Source organism: Scaptodrosophila lebanonensis, unplaced genomic scaffold, assembly GCF_003285725.1.
Source record: "Scaptodrosophila lebanonensis strain 11010-0011.00,11010-0021.00 unplaced genomic scaffold, SlebRS2 tig00000024-arrow-pilon, whole genome shotgun sequence".
NCBI lineage: Eukaryota > Metazoa > Arthropoda > Insecta > Diptera > Drosophilidae > Scaptodrosophila > Scaptodrosophila lebanonensis.
Genome location: NW_022060538.1, coordinates 13,942,298 through 13,966,018, shown reverse-complemented (window position 1 = coordinate 13,966,018; position 23,721 = coordinate 13,942,298). Strand labels below are relative to the sequence as shown.

The 23,721-nt window shown below is 41.5% G+C and overlaps 1 protein-coding gene across 1 annotated transcript in view; it reads left to right on the top strand.

Annotated features, from left to right (window-relative positions):
* The window catches only part of LOC115620323 (dynein beta chain, ciliary), a 35,069-nt gene that overhangs the window by 5,312 nt on the left and 6,036 nt on the right, over window positions 1–23,721 (top strand). Inside the window, exons 6-26 of the mRNA XM_030513516.1 lie at window positions 286–791; window positions 847–1,346; window positions 1,688–2,001; window positions 2,068–2,171; window positions 2,878–3,008; window positions 3,105–3,494; window positions 3,589–3,803; window positions 5,584–5,760; window positions 5,819–6,193; window positions 6,262–6,435; window positions 6,958–7,230; window positions 9,714–11,189; window positions 12,344–12,610; window positions 12,807–13,852; window positions 14,327–14,849; window positions 14,915–15,414; window positions 15,488–16,240; window positions 16,302–16,890; window positions 16,974–17,222; window positions 18,129–18,605; window positions 18,657–19,021. Of these exons, the coding sequence (XP_030369376.1) occupies window positions 286–791; window positions 847–1,346; window positions 1,688–2,001; window positions 2,068–2,171; window positions 2,878–3,008; window positions 3,105–3,494; window positions 3,589–3,803; window positions 5,584–5,760; window positions 5,819–6,193; window positions 6,262–6,435; window positions 6,958–7,230; window positions 9,714–11,189; window positions 12,344–12,610; window positions 12,807–13,852; window positions 14,327–14,849; window positions 14,915–15,414; window positions 15,488–16,240; window positions 16,302–16,890; window positions 16,974–17,222; window positions 18,129–18,605; window positions 18,657–19,021 (9,404 nt within the window). The remainder of the gene's footprint in view (window positions 1–285; window positions 792–846; window positions 1,347–1,687; window positions 2,002–2,067; window positions 2,172–2,877; window positions 3,009–3,104; window positions 3,495–3,588; window positions 3,804–5,583; window positions 5,761–5,818; window positions 6,194–6,261; window positions 6,436–6,957; window positions 7,231–9,713; window positions 11,190–12,343; window positions 12,611–12,806; window positions 13,853–14,326; window positions 14,850–14,914; window positions 15,415–15,487; window positions 16,241–16,301; window positions 16,891–16,973; window positions 17,223–18,128; window positions 18,606–18,656; window positions 19,022–23,721) is intronic.

Here is a 23,721-nt window from a genome sequence, read left to right as displayed (position 1 = left end):
GTGTAGTTCATAAAAAATGAGCATCCACTTTAGGCTTATCCTTTTTCTCAGCAAATTAATCAATAATCAGTAGAAACTCCGGCTAATGCCAGAGGAGCTCAGATATAAATTAGTTCTGTTATTACATACTATATTTGGGAAGAGTAACTAAAACGTAACCGACTCACAGATGCTGCCATATAAGAAAGCAAATACGATATAACGCCTTCTTCTTGTTGTTAATTGTTAATTTAAGTTTACTTTGAATATTTAAATTCCGAATCTTTATCCATACAACCCTCACAGATATATGCCGAATTTAAGTTGCTCTTCGAGCAATGGTCTAACATTGAAATCGACTTAACAGCACCACCAGCTCCATCCGGTAGCGGTGGCACCCAACAGCATAAATGGAAGCGCTTTAAGCGTGAGCAGGCACTTTTCTTTGCTCGCATGGAACTGCTGGAGCAGAAGCTGTCCACTGTCCTGCAGCAGGCCTACGAACAGTGCCACAATTGGGCGCAGCTGCTGAAGCTGACGCTTATGTTTGGCACCATTCTGAGGCGGGCAGCCGTGCAACCGGAACTGACCCGAGTGCTACCGCACATGCTTCACATTTACGATTCAGAGCTACAGCAGTTGGAGCTGAGTGTAGCTGATGTGCTGATGGCCTACGAGTTTCATGGCCTGGCTGCACTGCCCACACTCTGGAACTTTCCGCCTATTGCCGGGGCTATGATGTGGATTGAGCAACATATGCGCTGCTGTGATGAATTTGGTGACCCCGAGCTAAATTCCTACATAGCCAGGCTGTAAGTCATTGTTATTTGACAAATTTCATGAATCTAACATGAGGTTTAATTTCAGATTAGCTGAAAAATCAACGCCAGACACACTGCCCGAGAAATGGCAACAGCTACGGGCACGTCGCAATATTTTGACCACAAAATTAAGCACCCTACAGTTGAAGATCTGGCATAATTGGCAGCAGACGATAGAAAAGCTCATAGCACAGGGTCTGCAGCAGCCGGTTTTGATGCAGCTAGCAGAAGACTATCATTTGCAGTTGAACTTTTCGCATGCCCTCTTCACTCTACTCAGGGAAACCAAATATTTGCTGGCTATGCAGGGCATTGGTAGCTTGACGGGTACACTCTTTCAACTTTCTCCCACTCTGCTATCCCTCTATGCGGAGCGCGATGCCTATTGGCAGCGCCGCATCAAGCTTATCAAAATTGGTGAGTACTACAATGGCATTCGTTCTGGCGAATGTGCCGCGGCCGAGCTGCAGCTGATTGCTAGCGAGTTGAAGGACATTGATGGGCGCGTCTGCGTCGCTTGTGAACAGCTGACATGGCATAGCTATGGTAAGTGACAGTTGGACTGCGTACAAAAACAAATAATAGCATTCATGGGCGTAGCGAAAAGAGATAGTCGGGCAGCTATTTTTTATAACTTCCTCGATCCTTTCGAACTTTTTAATCAGGAATAACCATTGAAGCAATGGTGTTTACTAAGATCCTTTTGTTTGAAACTTTCCAATAGCATGACTACAGACTATGATTACTTTATACATTAAAGTATATATAAATAATTGCAGAAAGAAGGTGATGAAATGGGTGGCATAATCTCGACAACTACTTGCTACTGCTAACAAAATTTCACCCTAATCATAATGTTACAAATGAGCTTTTTCAATTCTCTCCAGACGAGTTGCTCATTGCTGAGATATACGATAAGTCCCGCGAGCTCTTCGTGCGTATGCAACAATCGCATGAGAACTTGGAGACAATTTTGTCCAGCATTCGTCGTTGGAGTCGCGAACCGTTGCATCAGCGCAGTCTGTACGGCCGGAATATGCTGGATCTGCGCCACCAACAGGAGAGAGTGCGTCTGCGGCTCCTCCAATGCGATGAGACGAAGGTTTTATTAAACCGTCTCCTGATTGCCAACTTCTGTTTGTTCTTCAACTACGAGACACAGCAATTTCAAGTCTATTCCCGAGATCTTAGCGTTCAGGAGGTAAGCAAACACACTCAATTGCCTATATCAGATTTAGACGAGTACACTTTTTGCTTACTCTTGCAGTTTTTGCGAGAATTTCCAGATGAACAGCGGCGGCAATACAATAAATATTTGGCTAGTGTTGATGAGCTGATTTGCCGGGAAGTGCGGGAGGCGATGAGAATCAGGTTTAGCAAGCAGTATTTAGCCAACACGTTCGAATAAGAGATCAAACAGCATTTTCATCATCGTCATTCCTCTCTCAGCTTCCCATCATTATATTTAACATCTGCATAGTCATGCTTGGCACCATTTTTTCAATGGCACGTGCACATTTGCAAGAATACAAATGTCTAAGAAAAACCCACAGCGCTAATCATTTGCACCTGTTTGGTCATAAAGTGGGGCAAACGCATAACTTAGCGAGCACTCAAGCATATCCCTTTGGAATTGTTAAGCAGTGTACACGCAAACATACCCGATACAGAAACAGATAAAGAAACAGAAACAGACTGAAAAACTCTAAGTGGGTTGGCATATGGGGCGGCCCCACAACTTCATTACATTTTGGCAGGGCCTTTCATGTCTCATCAAAACTAATCAAGTAAATGAAAACGTATAAATTGCACGCTCATACACACCAACATACAACCGCAAAACGAAAGACACCTCTACCTGAGGCAACAGCCATAACAACAACAACAACAGCAACAACAGAAATTACAACAACTTTTCACCAGCGCATTCATGCGTCAATTGCATGTTTCACTTAACGGCACTTTTCGTGATTGCATGCAGGCAACGAACGATCCCACGAAACGCAAACGAAATAAACGCAAAATAAATTCAACACTAAATTTAATTTTCACATTACTCATACGACGTGTAATTCAGTTTAGAGTATTTGTACAAAGAAATGACAGCAAAAGCAACAAAAGCGGCAGCTTTAGAACGAGCAGAAGCAGCAACGAATGTGAAAGCAGCCGCAACTTCAACGACAACGCCCACAATGACGCCCTTGCCAAGCATGGCACGGTTAGTGCAACAACAAATCACAGCACAAACAATAACAACAACTACTATGGCACCGGTATTGCCAATAACAACACCGACAGCAACAGCAGCAACAACAACAACAGCAGTAGGCAATGGTGCGCTCTTTGAAGTAAAAGTGGAGCTGACGGAAGCGGAAATACGTTTTTCACCAGCCTTTGACGAAAGTGTGGAATATAATTTTCAACAAATTGTCGAGCAGCTGTTGCTGGATATAAAACAGACATGCGACTGCATGCCAAGAATTGTGGCTGACAATGCGCTGTCAGAGTGCGAAGACGACGAGGAGGACGCCGCCGACAACGACGATGATAACGAACTGCAACAGCAGCAGAAAAGCAGGCAATGGGGCAAGGAGAAAATACCATTCATGCACCTTAACGCGGCCTTGCCAGGCAACTTGTTGGCAACCGCCAAAGCATACGGAGAAAAAATGGAATGTGCAACGAGCACAAAAGGTAAGCGATATGCAAAAAAGAACAAGAAGAACCGAATTTTTTCATTTAGTTCTCCAACTCCACTCCACTCTCGTCCCTCCTCTATTCATTTAAGCCGATGACTTGGATATGCTGCGTTCTGCCATACGCAATGCCATGGCTGACACGATGCAGAAGGCTCTAGCCTATGCTGCCAAATTCAACGCCTATGCATTCCTTTGGACACAACAGGCTGGTGATGTGCTAGGCGCCTGCATGCAACGAGCGTGGGACGAACAGGCGGCAGCCGGTGGCTGTGGCTATGCCATCATGGAGGCGTTCAAAAAGGAGGTAAGCAGGATTTGCGAAACGATTCGAAACGAAAACATGCAGAGTACACTTAGGCCCAACGTGCCTCCCAAAGCACAAAAGCGCACACTGGGCAATCACACGCAGAAGTGCTCACACACCCACACACAGGCAGACTCATGTACGCCCTCGCCCAGACGCGACGGGTCGGTCAATTGGCAACCACACAATTTACGTAGTGTAACCCCTGAGACCAATAACGCTTGATAAATGTCGACCATTTAGGGTCAAATGTGTGGCCAGCAGTTGCTGCCAATGCCATCACCAGCGGCGCCGTTTCTACATTTCAAGTTGGTCAAAATCTGTAGACAAAATTTTGCTAAACCACACACACGACTGACGCATGCAGGCACAACCAAAACGCTGGCGTATGCGTAATATTTTCTTTAAACAATTATCAAACGCCCCGAAAAGTATGCAATAAATAACACTAAGGCGTTTCTCACACACATAAAACGGCACAGCAGACAAACAAATAAGCAAACAACAACAGCAGCAGCAAAAGCAACAACAAATCATGGTCAAATCCAAAGATGCGTGCGTGAGTTGTCACGGTAATCAAATCGTTTAAAATACGTTACACTTGTAGATAAGTACCTACAGACGATGTTTTTAGCCAACAATTTTGCAATCAATTTTTTTATACAATTTTTGTTTATTTATTAATTTTTTATGTATATTAGTATATTATTATAACGCGACAGTTTTGGAATTTTTTATTCGTGAAACCACTCATACTTAATTTTTGAAACTGCAAGTAATTTTTTAAGCCATGCTGTATGCGATGATGGCAGCGACGTGATTAGAACTGAGCCATATCTTCAAACGAACGAGCTATGGGCCTATATGCCAGGCCCCCAAAAACTGATTATTGAGGATTACATTTTTTTATGGAAGCCAAAACGACCTTTCCAACGAGATATATATTGTATGTCAACTCCCTACATGAAGTGATATGATTACAGAGTTCGATTGTCGTTTGTGCTTGGAGTGGAAACAAATGAATAAGTAGATTTTTTAAAAAGACATTTAAATACAAGTAGTCATAGCTTCATTATGGTAAACGGATTTTAATCTGAAAACATAATCTGCAGATACTGAATAGACTTGAAAGTTAACTGTAATGTTAGTGTAGGTATATGGTGGTGCTTTTCCTACTAGACTGACTGTTAACAAATGAATACCAAAAACGAAATTCCAAAGTTAAGCTGTTGGGTTAAATTTGCCTAAAGCTTTAAACAATATAAGGGACAACTGAAACAGTTTTCAGACTTACTTGAAAAAAATTAGCTGGACAATAAATTTCCTTCAGATCATGTTCACATTTCTTAAATAATTAGTGACCGACATATAGATATTATTATTATATTGGTTTCTTGTTCACGAATACTCGTATCTATTGGTTTGAATTCAAGGTATACACTTTTGGTATTACTCCAAAATGTAAGTCAATGCTTAATCACAAACTCATCACGCATTCTGCTTTTCCTGCTCTAGGCATGCATAGAGCACAGGGTTTGGGTGCGTTCAAATAAAATAAGAAAATCACTGGCCAGCATTTTATTTATGAGTGGCCATTGAGGCGACTCTGGCGCAGCTGGTGCGCTTAATAAAAGCAAAAAGCTGTGTATAGCCCATCTCACAAGAAAGCACATCTATAAAAATGGCACACTCTTAGACGGCCCACATGTGTGTTTGCACAAAATTAGCATATAAATTTAGTTAGGTTTGCCCAAATGAAGTTGTCAACACCCCGCCACAGATTGAGCGCTACAATGAGCTGCACGACACCATTGATCAGCACGAAATACGGCATTGTATAAATGGTTGGTTAGCATTGGACCTCAAGCCCCTGAAATATGCGCTGCTAAATCTTAGCTGCAAGTGGTCTCATCTCTACAAGCAAATGATGCTAAACTATGTGAAGCAAACATTGCAGGTACCTGTATACCCAATTAAGTGATATCAAAATCGGTATAATACGAAGCTCTTTAAAGGAACTGAATGCATTCATTGCTCGCGGCCACGAGACTCTGCAGTTACATATTCCGCGCCAGGACTTTCATGCACTGTTGCGTGTCCTTGCAATCATAGCCCAGATTCGAAAGTGCGAGCCCTATGCGGACAATATCTTCAAACCACTCAAGGACATTACCACACTTCTGAAGACCTACAACGTGGAGTTCGAGGCTCAGCTGTTGCGCAGCATTGAGCAGCTGCCTCTCCAGTGGAAGCACCTGAAGGACCAAGGCCTGGCCAAGCAGGAAGCGCTGCAGGAAACGCGTTTCCATCAGCAACAGCGCGTGTCCGCTCTCATAGCTCTGCACTCCTGCCATCTACAACACTATTCAAGGCAGCTCGAACGCATGCCGGTGAGTGGCCAACGGTCCCAAGCGAAGAACGAGATGAACTTAATCGATTTTGATGCCGGCAATTCCAGTTTTTCAACATACCCTGCCCTCAAGTGTATGATTATTGCGATGCAGTCTATAAGCGTCTGCATGTGTTCAGAATCGAACAGCGTCGTTATACGCGTTGGGCCCAGCTGCTGGACATTGCCAAACCCGAAGCAGCTACATTGCTCTATTGTGACACCGTTCTTAAGCGCGTTAAGGTGAGGTAGAATGGAAGGAAGATCGAAGCTATAATACCCTTAGAAAATAGAATTTATTAACCTTTAACCAAACCCCAAACACTGGAAGGGTATGTTTTGTTTAAAATATACACTTTGGCGAAATAATCGTCTAGTTCCACAACTTCAGATACTAGAGAGAAACTGAATTGCTTAATTTATTAAATATACAGGTATAAAAATATATCGCAGCTCTGATTCTACAAATTAATTGATAAATATTTTAGCTAGAAAAGCGATCCCTTTGGCATTTTATTTCCAAAGAGCATAAGTAATTTTCCACATATTTTGGAATTTCGAACATAATCTAACTTTATTTATTTCTAAATGCTTACGGAAATTGTAATGAATATAAATTTAAATCTTGAGGGTAAGCAGAACTTAGAACAGGCGCTTATCTTTTTTCCGTCCTATCAAAAAAGCTTAGATGAGGGACCTTTTGTTAGGGTATGGTAAACCAATATCTTTGTTATGATGCAATGTCTGCCTTCCTACTGCTGACAGCAATTGTGGGACTTCGTACGCGTCATCGAGTCCTGCATTGTGGACTGGCATGCTACCCCTTGGCTGCACATCGATACGGATGACATGGAGCATGAGTGCAAGAAGTTTACACGTGATCTCCGCACACTGGACAAGTCCATCCGGGACTGGGCGCCCTACGTATACATTGTGGGTGTGTTGCGTGAGCTCGTGGCCTCGCTACGCGCCATTACCGAGCTCCAAAATCCAGCAATTACAGAACGACATTGGCTGGAGCTTATGCAGCTGACAAAGGTGAGCATAATGAGCAATCGATGCGGGAAGGTTTGCGATTGTGGGTTGTGTTGGGATGCATGATCAAGCGAGCGAACTATCTGACTGATTACTGGCATCCTGCAAGTGACGCTTCAGTGTATGCCTTTCCAAATGCTTGCATTGCACAACAATGTGTCATACACAGGCACACACACAGATACCAAGGCACAAGTGTATATATGTGTGTGTGTGTGCACATGTCAAACTCTACACAATGGCGAACATTTGACAAACACATTAGCAGCTGACGTTCGGCAAGCGGGCATTCAGCACACCCCATTGACAGACGGCCGCAGACAAATGCTTGTTGGACGTGAAACTAAACGAATTTACCATTTACTCAATTCACAGCTCAGTCAGCAGCATCCTATGGAACAGCTAGTAAGTAAACGCAAACCGCAAATATTGTACAGTCAATATTTCCCATGGCAATCTGGTTAAAACCACCAAATACTGGACTGATTTAAAAACAGCATACTCGTTCGAGTTTGTTAATTCAGTAGCGATAATAGCCTCAAATAGAATGGAAGATTTAGGAAGTTTAAGTGTATTTCCGCCTCTTTTCCTCATCTTACATCTTCAGCTCTGATTACCGTAAATTCTTAACCAATTTTGTATAAACTTTCAATAGAAACATACAGATGTATACTACATTCTATATACATGTGTGAACTCTTACATATGTTCCACAAAGTGCTATTGTTATTATCAATGCAGAACTCAAATCTGACGAAGCTTTATATAGATATGCCTTTAAGCTTCGTTGCAACATTTGCAGATTAGGAACAACAATAGAAATTGTTAAATAATCATAATGACTAGTGCTTACAATACCAAACATAACCGTATTTATACACTCAAAAAACGAATGATGTAGATTTAGGTAAGAAAATCCATCTTTAATTGGAAAAGCTTTCAAAGTGTTTAATTTTTGTTAATACTTGTATTTCTCTTAAATCAAAATGAATCAAAATCAATTTTAGAAAATTAATGCATTTTTAAAGTTTTGACTGTGAAATAATAAGTTGGATCTAGAAGATCAATTTCTTAAAAGCATTTCTTAATTCAAATAAGAGTGAAAAATTCGTAACTATTCTAGTGCTTTTGTTTTCATTTTTTTTGTGTTTTTTTTTTGCGCATTCTTCATACATACTTATTAAGATGATTATTTATTTATTTCATCGACAAACAATGCAGTCGATGTAAAAGAAAAAAGAAAACAACAAAAAAAAACAATACAATAGAGAACTTAAACTAAATAAAACGAAATAAATAAAAAAAAACCCTTAGAAATGAAATAGGTATTTAGTAGTTTTCTTCTCATGATATATGAAATTTAATACCTGTATAGAACTACTATAAAAGAAAAATTCGCTTTCTATACTTTTAAAACGAACAGCAAAAAATAAAGCTTGGAAAATTACAATACCACTTATATATTAACTTCTATCGTGAATGACAGTTTACAGAAATTAGAACATACATTGATTTTTAGATATTTTTCACTAATTTGTAATTTCCCTTGTTTGTAGAAAAACGATTTTCTTTATTTTTTTGATTTGAAGATGTCCACGTGCTTTTTTTCTGTGTGTGTAAGCTGCAAAATGTCTACGCCTGCCACATTGAATGGTTAAACAAGCCATATAAGTTTAGTAATTTAATTGGTTCATTAAAATTCAACAAAAGGAAGGTAGAGGAAGCCTGAGTATGATATGTGCTTACTGTTGAGGCAGCAGCTGCCATTGTTTCTACTCTTACCGCCATTTAATGGGCTCAGCGCATCTTAATAGTGGAAACTGTATAGTTCTAGCTGTCTGGTAGACGTTAGGGAAAAGTCTAAACCAATGCTGAAATGCATCAGTTTGCTGCATAATTTTGATAATTTCCACAAGGCGGCCAATTTCACTGTAATTGAAACGGGCAGCATACTACACAGATAGCTATTAGGCATACGTCATGTTTGGCTTTCAAAATGAGGAGGCAGCAACAGCAACAACAACAGCAACATTAACAATAGCAAAAGCAAAAACACAACCATACGGCCTGCTGTATGGAAATTGAATATTCTCCGACAATTCGTCCGACACTTGGCAGCACATTTTGTGAAATTAATTAACACATTAATGATACAGACGAGTCGACGAGCTGACAGGGCAGGGCAATTTAATGGTTTCCTCTTCAAATGTGCAATTAAATAATTCCATTTTCGGCTCTTGCTATACTCGTATGTTTGTACGCAGACAGAACAATAGTTTATGTGCATACGTGAGCAACGACGGCGACGACATTTGAATGCAAAGCTTACACGAATCAAATTTTATGGCTAGACAATGCAATTTAATTAACATGAAGCCAAACAAGCTGTCCAACCATTATGCTCGTAGTAGAAAGAGGTTGGCAGGGTAATGAAATCATTATACAATAGCAATATTAATACTAAGCCCCACCCTTCCATTCCATAGGTCTCCTATAAGAGCAACAAATCCACTACGCTGGCAGAGCTGCTCAAATTGCAACTGCAACAGCACGAGGAGGACATAAAGAACACTGTTGATCGCGCAATTAAGGAGGCGACCGTGACGAAAGTTCTGGACGAGATTAAGGCTACATGGGCGCACTTGGAATTCGAGCTGGAAAACCATCAAACACGTCCACACATTCAGCTGCTTAAGGTGTCCGAGGAGCTCATCGAGACTCTTGACGATAATCAAATGCAGCTGCAGAACATTTCCACATCGAAGCACATTGAGTATCTGCTCGACAAACTGTCGTACTGGCAACGGGTTCTCAGTGGCATTGACACCGTTATTGGGAATTGGTTTGAGGTGCAACGTAAATGGATTTATCTTGAGTGCATATTCATAGGGTCAGCGGACATACGCGCCCAGCTGCCCACAGATGCGGCTAATTTTGAAGGTATAGACAAAGACTTTACGAACTTATTGGGCCGAGTGGCCAAGGTGCGGGTGGTGATGCAAGTGGTGTTGCAACATGACGATGTACTCGGCCAGCTTTTGCAGTTGCAACAGCGATTGGCCGTGTGTGAGAAAGCGCTGAATGATTATCTGGAGACGAAACGTTTGGCTTTTCCACGCTTCTATTTCATTTCGTCTGCCGATTTGCTTGACATACTCTCCAACGGCAACAATCCTCAGATCATTGACAGGCATCTGATCAAACTGTTTGATTCGATTTTGCGTCTGGAGTATGAGACGAACACCACGCGTGCTCTCGGCATGCACTCAAAGGAGAACGATGAGTATGTTCGATTTGTGCCAGCTGCAGGTGAGGATCGACAATCTGCCTACATCGAGTGCAGCGGACGTGTGGAGCTCTGGCTACGTGCGATCATCCAACAAATGCGCAGCACTCTGCACGAGCTGTTTCGCCGAGCCTTACATGCGTTCACAGATAAATCGCGAGATCTCTGGCTGTACGATTGGCCAGCACAAGTGGCCCTCTGTTGCAGTCAGATAAGCTGGACGGCGGATGTGAACCGCGCTTTTGCCTTGATGGAGGAGGGATACGAGGGCGCCATGAAAGAGTTGCATAAACGACAAATAGCGCAGCTTAATGCACTCATAAATTTGCTTCTAGGCGAGCTATCGCCCGGTGACCGCCAAAAGATAATGACTATCTGCACTATTGATGTGCATTCCCGAGATGTTATTGGTAAGATTATAGCGTCCAAGGTGGACAATTCTTTGGCCTTTCAGTGGCAAAGTCAATTGCGCCATCGCTGGGACGATGACCAGATGGGCAGCTCTAGTGGCGCTCAAAGTGGTGGTGGTGGTGTCGGTGGTGCTGGAAGCGGCGAGGAGGATTGCTTTGCCAACATATGCGATGCCGAGTTTCGATATGCCTATGAGTATCTAGGGAATACATCGCGTCTGGTCATTACTCCGCTGACAGACCGCTGCTACATAACTTTAACGCAGGTAAACGGAGCAAAAAGCGTGTCGATTTGCAGGCTTGAAGGCTTCTTATTTTAAAAAGATTTTAACTTTAAAATGATGCCATAAAATGTTTACAATTTACAAGTGCATGAATTTTATTTATTTTTTCTTATTGGAAGCATTGACATTGAAATTATGAGGTGGAAGAGGGGGAGGAGCATCAAAAATATGAAATAAGCACGAGTAGGCTATGGACTATGAGAGTTTACATAATAACTTTTGTTGCTGTAGATCATAACCACTACCATAATTCAGGAGTTCCCCAAAACAGACGAGCAGCCGAACATCGACTCATCTCATTATTTACTATTTCAAATTTAATTTCAAATGATTCAAAACACTATACGGCTGGAACTTCTATCTTGTTTGTAAATACATTTTTTTTAATAGGAAGAACAATAAAATGCCAGTCATGTTGGGCGAATTTTAAAAAGACTTCATTGATAAATATACTATACTTCCACTTGGATGCAGGATAACAAGCAAAATTATTTATTATTATTTTTGTTATTTATTATTATATTTATTATTTGAATGCATTTTTCAATATTATCTTATTTCCATTACATTGCTTAACTCTACCACGAGATAACCATTTTCCATAAATAAAGTTTACCATTTTTCAACGCTGTTTTATAAAAAATAATATAAAATGTAAACCATTTATCAAGAATACTTCTGACTTTGGAGGTCATCTGGTGTATATGGCCTTCTCCTATATCACATCCTCAGACAATTCTTTAGTGAGATAATTCAACTGTCCGTTACATTATGCTTCTTGCAACTACTCACAATTTAAATAATTAAAGGACCTGGCTTACGGCTAAATCGTACATGCGTTAATTATTCAAAGGACCGGAAATTCAATAAAAAAAATCACTTCTACGCTTTTACGTGCAATTATGGCCGCCTCCTTGGGGGTCCCACTCTAAATATGAAATGTAATATTAAATGCAACTTTAATTTTCGCACTGAAGACATTGTTATGTAAGCAAAGAGGGACCTTCGCCCCCGACTTGTGGTTCTTGCATAAATTCGTGCGCTGCCTGTAAATTAAACAACTCGTTAGGGCAAAAATAATGCCGCTTGTAATTTACATATGCACTCAACCACTTCTCCACTCCTACACCTACTAGTCGCTGCATCTATCACTGGGAGGTGCCCCCTCAGGGCCGGCTGGCACTGGGAAAACGGAAACTACTAAGGATCTGGGCCGCGCACTGGGCGTAATGGTTTATGTCTTCAACTGCTCGGAGCAAATGGACTACAAATCTTGTGGAAACATTTACAAAGGACTGGCCCAAACGGGTGCATGGGGCTGCTTTGACGAGTTCAATCGCATCTGTGTCGAGGTGCTGTCGGTGGTCGCTGTTCAGGTGAAGACCATACAGGAGGCGATAAAGGTGAGCATGACGTTGACGGCAGGTTGCCGCTGCTTGCAAATTGATTTTACCGAGCTCCTCTTTGCTTCCATGTTGCACATTGATTACTTTTCTCGCATCGTCTGCCGTGTTTGCTGTTGTACCTCTGGCTTCTTCGTCCTTGTCGCCCGCGATGTCCGTGTTGTGGTCGCTGGCATTGGGGGGCTACTGTTTACAGATGCATAAAACCCAATTTATCTTTATGGGCGAGCGCATTTCGTTGGAGCCGTCGGTTGGCATTTTTATCACCATGAATCCGGGCTATGCCGGCCGAACGGAGCTGCCGGAGAACTTGAAAACATTGTTTCGTCCATGCGCCATGATTGTACCGGACTTTGCTTTGATTTGTGAGATTATGTTAATGGCCGAGGGCTTCCAGGAGGCACGTCTGCTGGCACGCAAATTTATCACACTGTACACTCTGTGCAAGGAGCTGCTCTCCAAACAGGATCACTACGACTGGGGCCTGAGAGCGATTAAGTCTGTGCTTGTGGTCGCGGGTACGCTGAAACGGGATGACCACAGCCGGCCAGAGGATCAGGTGCTAATGCGTGCCTTGCGTGACTTTAACATACCCAAGATAGTCACTGAGGATGTGCCCATATTTATGGGACTTATTGGGGACCTGTTTCCCGCACTGGATGTGCCACGTAAGCGTGTCTTCGAGTTCGAGAAGACAATCCGGCGAGCGGTAAATGAGATTAAGTTGCAGCCGGAGGAAAGCTTCCTCATGAAGGTGGTGCAACTGCAGGAGCTGCTGGATGTGCGTCATTCCGTGTTCATTGTGGGCAATGCCGGAACGGGCAAGACGAAAATTTGGCAAACACTGCGCGAAACTTATCGCATACAAAAGCTGAACCCAGTCTGTCATGTGCTCAATCCAAAGGCTCTGACCAGTGATGATCTTTTCGGCATTGTTAATCCGACAACACGTGAATGGAAAGATGGGCTCTTCTCATCCATAATGCGAGAGCAGGCTAATATGCCACCGGGCAATCCAAAGTGGATAGTTTTAGATGGTGACATCGATCCCATGTGGATAGAGAGCTTGAACACACTAATGGACGACAATAAGATACTGACTCTGGCGAGCAACGAACGGATCTCGCTGAAGCGTGAAATGCGATTACTATTCGAGGTGGGGCATCTGAAGGCGGCCACGCCTGCTACGGTCTCACGGGCGGGTATTTTATATATCAATCCACTTGATCTTGGTTGGTCCCCGTAAGTAAAAATTATTAATTTGTTGGCTATTCTTTCATTTGTATCTGTTTTTATAATAAATCCGTGTTACTTAAGGCAATCCTATTCAGCTCGCTTCGCACAAACTATTATATTTCTTCAATTCTTTTCCACAATTTCAAACTATTAAATGCTTATGTTTAAAACAGCCATAAGGAAAAAGGGAAGAGCACATTGTATGGTATAATCACCATGATTGTCGGCGTGTCTGTCTGTCCGTTCATCCATATGTGGCTCACAGGCTTTTGAATAAAAAATGTTAAAATTGAAAAGAATATATTTTAAGGGTGCCATATAATGCATGATGAACTAGATAGTAGAGACACTGTAGAGTACATGATAATGGCAGAATAAAAGGTGTATAGCTTCGTTGTGAATAACACATAATCATAACATAACTTCTGATCTCACCTTTCCATTTTCTAATAAATATTTGTTTATTCCTATTACTCTCAGCTACGTATCTTCGTGGCTGGAAACACGCGTCGATATTATCGAGCGCGGTATTTTGACCACATTATTTGAAAAGTACTTTCCAACCATCATAGTGCGTCATCGGGAGTTTCGCCGCATTACTCCCATTAGCGACATGGCCATGATACAGATGACTTGTCATCTGCTCGAGTGTCTTCTAGATACTGGCTGTGCCACCGATGCTCGTGGCGGACCTGGAGCTTCCAATCCGCACACTCTTCATCATGGAGAACGTTCTCATGAATCCGCTGAGCTAGCACTTGAGACTATATTTGTGTACGTCACTATGTGGAGCTTCGGCTCAGCACTGCATCAGGACCAGATTATTGATTGGCACCGCGAGTTCCATAAATGGTGGGTGGGCGAATTCAAGGACATTAAGTTGCCTGCTCAGGGCACCGTCTTTGACTATCAGCTTAATGTGCAGACACTGAAGTTTCAGCGCTGGTCTGAGTTAGCCGCGCTCGAACAAGTAGACAACATTGATCCGGAACTGCCACTTCAGGTGCGCCTGCCCAATAGTTACTGTTAAAGCGCATTTGGGAACTAAAGCATTCTTCTTCTCCTCAGAATGTTCTAATTTCAACTGCAGAAACCACACGCCTTGTCTATTTTCTCAAGCTGCTCATTGACCGAAATCTGGCCTGCATGCTGGTCGGCACTTCTGGCTGTGGCAAAGGTGCCATCTTTCGTGAGCTATTCAGCACATATGCCAGGGCACAGGAGCTGCTCGAAATCGCTGTGACACCTGTCAGCAACAATGCCGAAGCACCGAACTCAGTTGGCAACCAGTCGCCATCCCCCGCTGCTGTGCTACGCAAATCGTCCTCGCCTACGCCGCTTCTGACAACTGTGCAGACGACACACTTTAACTACTATACTACATCGGAGATATTCCAGAAAATGCTCGACCGTCCACTGGAGAAGAAGTCGGGGCGTTGCTATGCGCCTAGCGGCCCAAAGCGACGACTCATCTACTTTGTCAACGACCTGAACATGCCAGAGGTTGATGCCTATGGCACCGTGCAACCACACACTATTATGCGACAGTTCATGGACTACAGGCAGTGGTGAGTTGCGGAGAGGAAGGGACTGGGTTGCGAGGAAGTCAGTGAGGATGAAATGTTAATTACTTGTTCATAGGTACGATCGCCAGCGCCTGCAGCTAAAGGACATACACCACTGTCAGTTTGCGGCGTGCATGAATCCAACCGCTGGCTCCTTCACCATAGACCCCCGTCTACAGCGACACTTTTGCGTGTTCTCCGTGGCCCCGCCAGCCGAAGATACCCTACACTTTATCTATAGCAGCATATTAAGTAGTCATCTTGAGCATCCGGCTCAGGGATTTAGCAAAGAAATACGTTCTATGGGCAGTCTGTTGGTACGCGTGGGCATTGCTCTACATCGACGGGTAGAATATGCATTCCTACCCACAGCTTTGAAATTCCACTACGTTTTCAACTTGCGTGACCTTACCAACATTTATCAGGGTCTGATGAATAGTGCGGGTGCTCCGGTCTCGGCAGGCGCTGCTGCCAGCAACTATAGCGGGACCGTTTGCAGCAAGCCCGCCGAACTGATGCGTCTATATGTCCATGAGGCTTTTCGTGTTTACCACGATCGTTTGATGGATCAGTATGACATCAAGTCGTTTAAGTCGTCCATACGCGATATATTTAAGAAAGACTTTGAAGACTTTGATGAAGACTTTGTGTTTGCCGAGCCACTGATCTACAGCCACTTTGCTCAGTCGCTGGTTGATCAAAAATATATGCCGCTTAAGAACTGGGAAACACTCTATCAACTGCTTCTGGAGGCCCAGGCCAGTTACAATGAGGTTGTGGGTTATATGAATCTTGTGCTCTTCGAAGATGCCATGATACATGTGTGTCGGTAGGACATCTCCACCTAATAACTCTACAATTTGATAAATCTTTACATTTTTTCTCCACAGTATTAATCGCATTCTGGAAAATCCACGGGGGAATGCCCTGCTCATTGGCGTCGGGGGCTCGGGAAAACAAACACTGGCACGCCTTGCCGCTTTCATTTCTTCGCTGAGTGTTTCACAAATCCAAATTAAACGCGGATTTGGGCTGCTAGACATGAAGGAAGAAATAGCTGGCCTGTTTATGAAGGTGGGCCTGAAAAATGTCGCCTCAGTTTTCCTCATATCGGATGCGCAAATACCCGATGAGTCTATACTAATGCTCATCAATGATTTATTGGCTTCTGGTGAAATACCCGAGCTCTTTAATGACGATCAGCTAGACAGCATTGTCAATGGCATACGCAATGAGGTCAAGCAAAGCGGCACATTGGACACTAAGGAAAATTGCTGGCGTTTCTTTGTAGAGAAGGTGCGACGCCTTTTAAAAGTTGTGCTCTGCTTTTCGCCCGTTGGCCAAACGCTACGCGTACGAGCTCGTAAATTCCCAGCAATCATCAGTCGGACGGCCATCGATTGGTTCCATGAGTGGCCGAAAAGTGCACTAGAATCGGTCTCGCAAAAGTTTCTTACTGAAATCAGCGACATTTTTCCGGTTAGTATGTACAACATTTCACGATTTAAATAATAATAACAACAACTACAACTCTGTATCTGGCACCCTTTATCAACGCTTAGCTCACACTGATACCTCCCATTGGCTGCTTTATGGCCTTTGTACACGGCACTGTGAATCAGATATCGAAAATTTATCTTCAAAATGAAAAACGCTACAACTACACGACCCCCAAAACATTTCTCGAATATATTTTTCTCTACCGCAAACTGTTGGTGGACAAAACCGGTGAGTTTTCCCAACGCATTTCACGCCTCCAGAGCGGAATGGCAAAGTTGGCGGAGTGTGCTCGTCAGGTTGATATGCTGAAGGTGAGTTGGAGCCCAAACATAAATCGCATTAGCTCTGTACAGTAAATGCTGCAGATATAATAATATTATACGATCTTACTAAGGAAAACGATATATTTCCTTATGGCCTATAAACAACAAACAATTTATACTCGATTGGTTTCCGATTCGCCGGAATATTGCGCCGCATATTTTAGAAATACGAGGGATTATACATCAACAGGAACAATTGTCGGTAATATCAATGAACTAAATCCTAAATATGAAAAAAGGGAGCTTGTTTCTTGCCCTATTTTCAATGATTTTGCAATGCTCTTCAGAAATTTCTTAAAATACGGAATAAATTCGATTAAAAAACTATTAATAAACTTTCGGACTGAACTTGTAATTTAACTTTTAAGAACCAGCTTGTTCTGCCTGTCCAAATACAAATACCAGCGAGTGTCCAAAAGCAAATGAAATGCATGTGGCGGCGGCCAGTTCATGACATACAGACACTACTACATAAATATGTAGTACGAAGCACACAACGTGTTGACTTTGAGTGCGCCTTTTTTTTCTTGCGAACGACATGGCCGGCATTCAATTAGTGAGCTTAATTGAACTGTTGTTGCAGCAAATCTGCTGCACATTTCCCAACATGGTGTAGGCGAATAGGTAACACCATTCTTTGCTTTTTCAGAGCGCCGCTTCCGGTTTCCGGTGTCGCTCACACTTGTGGTACAGAAGCATTGCATACTTTTATGCGCTCAGCAAAATGTTCATTAAGCAGCGAAAGTAAAATTAAGTGAAACTACAATTAATTAATTAATTTAATTAATTTTAATTTAATTAATTTTCAAACAAACTCTTTCAGTTGCTTTTATCCTTTTTGTAGCCATTATTTCAAATTTTTAATTACGGTCTTAACCTTTGCTTCAACTTCAGCATCAATTGGCCATACAAGAAGTGCAACTGGCAGCGAAAAATGAAGCTGCTGACAAACTTATCGTCATTGTGGGTGCCGAGAGTGAAAAGGTCAAGCGTGAGCGTTCCATAGCCTCGGATGAAGAGTCACGTGTGCGCATCATTGAGGAGGATGTGTCCATCAAAACCAAAATGTGCGAAGAGGACCTACGACAGGCTGAGCCGGCGCTAGTAGCCGCACAGGCAGCACTCAATACGCTAAATAAAAATAATTTGACGGAGCTGAAATCCTTCGGTTCGCCACCCAAGGCCGTGATTAATGTGTGTGCCGCCGTTATGGTTCTGCTCGCCACCAATGGAAAAATTCCACGCGATCGCAGCTGGAAAGCGGCCAAATTGATGATGGTGCGCGTCGATCAGTTTCTGAACGATTTGACCAACTACGGCAAGGACAACATTCATCCGAACATAATTGAAACGCTGCAGGAGTACTTAAAAGTAAGCAATTAACTTTTTAGTATATAAAAAATATATCACTACCGTTTTCAGGATCCCGAATTCAATCCGGACAAGGTGGTGCAAAAATCTGTGGCAGCTGCCGGTCTTTGTGCCTGGGTTATCAATTTGTATCGGTATCATCAGGTATTTCTTATTGTAGGGCCCAAGCAGCAGGCTCTACAGGACTCTCAGCAAGAGCTGCTCGAAGCGCGTGAGCGTTTACAGTATCTTAAATCAAAAATCAATAATCTGGAGGCTAAGCTGGCCGACATTCAAGCTGAATTTGAGGAAGCCGTTGCTGAGAAGCAAAAATGCCAACGCGAAGCAGACAAAACTGCCTTTACCATCGATTTAGCCCATCGTCTGGTCAACGGGCTGGCCAACGAGAATGTCCGTTGGAGGGAGTCGGTGCAGAGGCAAGTCTACAACATTTATATTCCATCAATTATTAAATTTAATTTACATTTTCTGTAAGCGCGAAATCGCTTTAATTGCCCAGCCTCTTTTTTACACAGTTCTGTGCTCGCAGTTGAACGAACTAAGCCAGAATTTCGCACACTTGTGGGCGACCACACAACAAAAGGCCGTAAATTTTATTTACTTGCGCTCATTTGGCGCAGTGCGAGCCTTACACAAACAACTCTACAAAGCTGCCACCTTCCATTTTCCAATTGCACTCAAAAAAATGGGCATTAAGGCAAAAAAATTGCAAAATGTACACGAAATGCTAGTGTTTTTTTCTCTGGGTTGAAACATTGAATTAGACAAAAATGATATTTATAGTAAACGGCAAATCATTTCTATAAACTTATCAATACAACTTGTTGCATTTTCGGATTCTCATCACTTTTGAAATAATTTTTCCCAAATGTATTCTATAGAAGCATGCAAAAGCTAATTGGCTCTCTATATAGTACATGAACAGTTTGTAGACAACGTTTTAAACACATTAAACTTATTTTATTCAAGTCCCATTGTAGTAAATTTTCTCAGTGTGCGAATTGTATAAATGGCGCAATGTCGCAGCCAATGAACTACCAGCTATTTATTGCGACAGCAAATAATTAAGCAACGCTCCCTAGTGCGCGAGCTGTGCACTTTGAACTTTCACCAGCGGCACACACGGTACAGACAGAGAATAAAAAAACCGATGCTGTTCCGCTTTAAAGTGCAGCACACAGACAAAATATGCCAAACAGGCTCTGAAGAAGACTCGTCCCCAAGTGCCGACTAAGCTCATCAAGTGCGACATCAACTGCGACGTGTTGATACAGCTAACTTGGCCCGACTCGGGCAGGCAACAGCAGCAAGCTGCAGCCACAAAAACTTGCCATCGTCCGTGTGTTCGACGAGTTGTGAAGTGTAAGGTGTGAGCTGTGGGTCGAAGCATGAAGCATGAAAATTGCAACATTGTGTGGCGCCGGCGCTGTTAGCGTGCAAGTGTCGCCTAACAAGCCAAAAATTGCAGTTGACAAGTGCGAAAGTTGCCAAAACACTTTGAAACAGAATAGCAGATAACAGCAACCACAGAAACAAACAAAAAAAGGAAGAAATGCTAAAGTCGAGCAGGCTCAACTCTTAAATACCCTGTACCACACCACAAAAAAAATGTATTTAATTTAATTAATTAATTAAATTAAATATAAAATATTCCATACATGCATACATACTTGTACATTTAAATTTACATCAGAATCGTGTCTATGCGTATTTGTGTACTTGTACATATGTATGTATGTGTGCATTACATAATTATGTGAAAGCAGCAACAAATACAACTGCGGACCGAGCTTGGTCTTGGTTATATACTATAACTTTCTTTCTAATCAATCTATCTTAATAAAACTTGGGACACGGATATATAATTAACTGGATGTTACTACCACATTTTAGTTGGAAATTCCAAGAATAACGGGAGTTATAGTTTTTAAGTTTGGTTATTCCAGCTCTTGTACTTTCTGATATCCTTGCGTTCGAACTGACAGACAGGCGGACATGGCTATATCGACTCGGCTAGTCATGCTGATCAAGAATATATATACTTTGTGGGGTCTGCCACGCCTCCTTCTGTGTGTTACATGTACACTCGCACAAAACTAATATACCCTTTTACCCTTTGGGTACAGGGTATAAAAATAACAAACAGCGATTCTGATGATAACAAAAAAGCTTAAGCGCTTTTTCGTCTACTTCCAAGTAGGGAAAAGTAATTGTGAAAAAATTCCGCTGCATACTTTTAGGCTGTTGTTATAAATAACAATAACTTTTTGATAAAACATTTCATTTCACTTAAAATTTTACCTTTAGTTGTTATTTAAGTGACTTGATATGATATGCCTCCTGTGATTCAGATATGCCAATTAATTTCTTCTCTTATTATGAATTACTAGCAGGTCTTGCCCGTCTTTGCTGGGCTAAGTAAAATGTGCTTATAATTATAAGTTTATTTACTATATGCTATTCTTCTTTCGACGTTCTCTAAAGTTTTTTAAAGAGTTTATATTCGAAATAGCAAATATAGTACAATAAGTACTATATATGGTTATACATATGTACATACATATCTTCGTTACGCACCGGGCGGAATGCCAGTCCTGACTTAACTGTGTACTTCCTCAGCACGTTGTACGCACGATCGAGTTATCCCCGAAAAGTCCAACGCGGGACATTAAATTTTTAATTATCAGGACGTCCCGCCAAAATTGAGCGTTCGGCAACGCTGATATGTACATACATTCATACATAATTTTTTCATGCAGGCTTTTTCCGCCTATATACATACATATATAAGTATGTATTAAATTTTTTAATTCAACATTAATTTGTGTCTTCAATTCCAAATATTATTGTAAAAGGCGTGTTTCTGCTTTCGTAAATCGCATGAATACACTCACAAAATAGGCTTAACAGGCTAAATGGCTCTTAGATTTGTTCAGAATACATTTGTAGCGTTGTTAGCTAACAATGCGATCAGCTGAGATGCTAGAGATGGGAATGTGTCGGATGCTCTATGTACTAGAGCATCGTTGAATCCGTCGATACAATCAATAATTCCATTGAAGTTTGAATGCAATTAACAGAAAATTTAAATAATAACATCTTATAATTTATTGAGATCAATTACAACAAATCATATACAAACATACATACAACATACATACTTTTGGCATTTTGCCTTTTAAATTAACAGGCGTAAATGATCAAAACGAAAGAAGAAGCGCGAGCCAATGACTTGCAGTTGTTGTTGTTTTTCGTTTTAAAAATTTGATTTAAAACCATAGAACATTATTTATTACAATCAAACAACAGTGCTCGACTGTCCAATGTATACATACATACATACATACATACATACATGCATGCATACATACATACATACATACATACATGCCAAATGTACTAAACAAAGAAAAAATTACTTTTAAAAATGTTAAAGAATTTTTAATTAATTAACATTTCCTGCTCTGTCAGTGCAAGACGAATGAACATACATACATACATAGATGTGTACATATTTTGAAAATCCTTGAACGCAAAGTTGTAGATTTAGTTACGTAGATTACAGTTCTTGTCAGAATTTAAAATTTTTCTGCCAAAGCCAGTGCTAATAAGTTTAAACAAAATATCCGGAAACTTAATATTTTATTTTTGGTTAGTTACTGCTGGCTTTCCCCGGATAGTGTCAGACATTTTGTTATCTAAAAAAATTCCCTTTGTGTAATAAGTATCTTATTCAAACATTTACACAGCTGAGCTAATATTCTGCCATCGATGTGTGACAATTTCTAACGAAGTTGGAAAGGAGAAAAATATTTCAATAATATTTCATTTAGTTACTTGAGCTTTGTCGCTATCCAAAATGTGAGGGCAATGTCTGATATCAAGTGACCAGCAGCTAACGCTAAGAAATTTTTTTTTTTCGATAAAAAAAAGAACGTTTTCAGTAGGAGTTTATGATAAGCACTTCACCCGCATCAGAACGTTATGTTGCATTAAGCACCATTATTTTATCTGCGTCGCAAGTCAATTATATTGCTTGGAATCTGGAATCAAGCTACTAGCGCCAAGAAACTTGTCATTGTATGTTCGCTCTGTGTCTAATTGCTATTATTTAAATTTCGCATTCAAACTTTGCAAAATCGTTTCTTTTGTCCTTAATAGTTTTTATTACGATTATATTCTGTGTTCAATTGGGGTATTTGTAAATTTGTTCAATGCCACGTTTAATGTAATCAGTGCAGGATAGTTGCAAAGCAAGTATTCGTAAAAATACAAACGAATTGAATTAATATAACTGTCAATGGCATTTCATTGAATGAGTTGCCCCTAGACACTTTTGACTTATGTATGTTCATCAAACGAGTATTTCTTGCGATATTCAAAAACACCTGTGCATTTCAATTCAATTGAATGCACGTGCCAAGCTGAAAAATCCACAGCATGGTAAATTTTTCGCACCTAAATAACTGAAAAATCCACACACAGCCAAGCCAACCAGACCAACATCCGACCAACTAGTCAGGCATTCAGCCACTGAGGCACTTTGGGGGCCAACGTCAGCAGCTAAAGCGAAAGGGAACGCATGAACATAAATGAATATGAAAAACGTATTGAATTATGAAAAATGAAAAATGTCGGACTGTATGTGCCAACTGGCAGACGCAACTATATCTGTTGTTGCTGGTTGGGTGTGTGTGTGTGTGTGTGTGTGATTCCTACAATGTGCTGCCAAAGGAGCAACAGCCAAGCAGGACGTTAGGGAGGAGCAACAAATGCAGCATCGAAACTCTTTTCAGATATTTATGAAAATATAATTTGCGCACAACAACAGCAGCGTACACAGAAGTGTATGATTGTGGTAGACATATATGTGTGTATGTGTGTGTGTACTCGCATGTATATGGCTATGTGTGTGATATGACTTGCATATAAATTTATATTTGGCCATGGCATTATATGCCAACATTTACGCACTCATGTCTATGCAATATTTGTATATTTTGCGCAAGTCTTGTGCGTGGGTGGGGTTGTTGGTTGTGTGTGTGGGTGTGGGTTAGTGTGTGCGAGCTGTTGTTGTTTCAATATGTAGTTGCAGTGAAGCTGCTGTTTTGAAAAA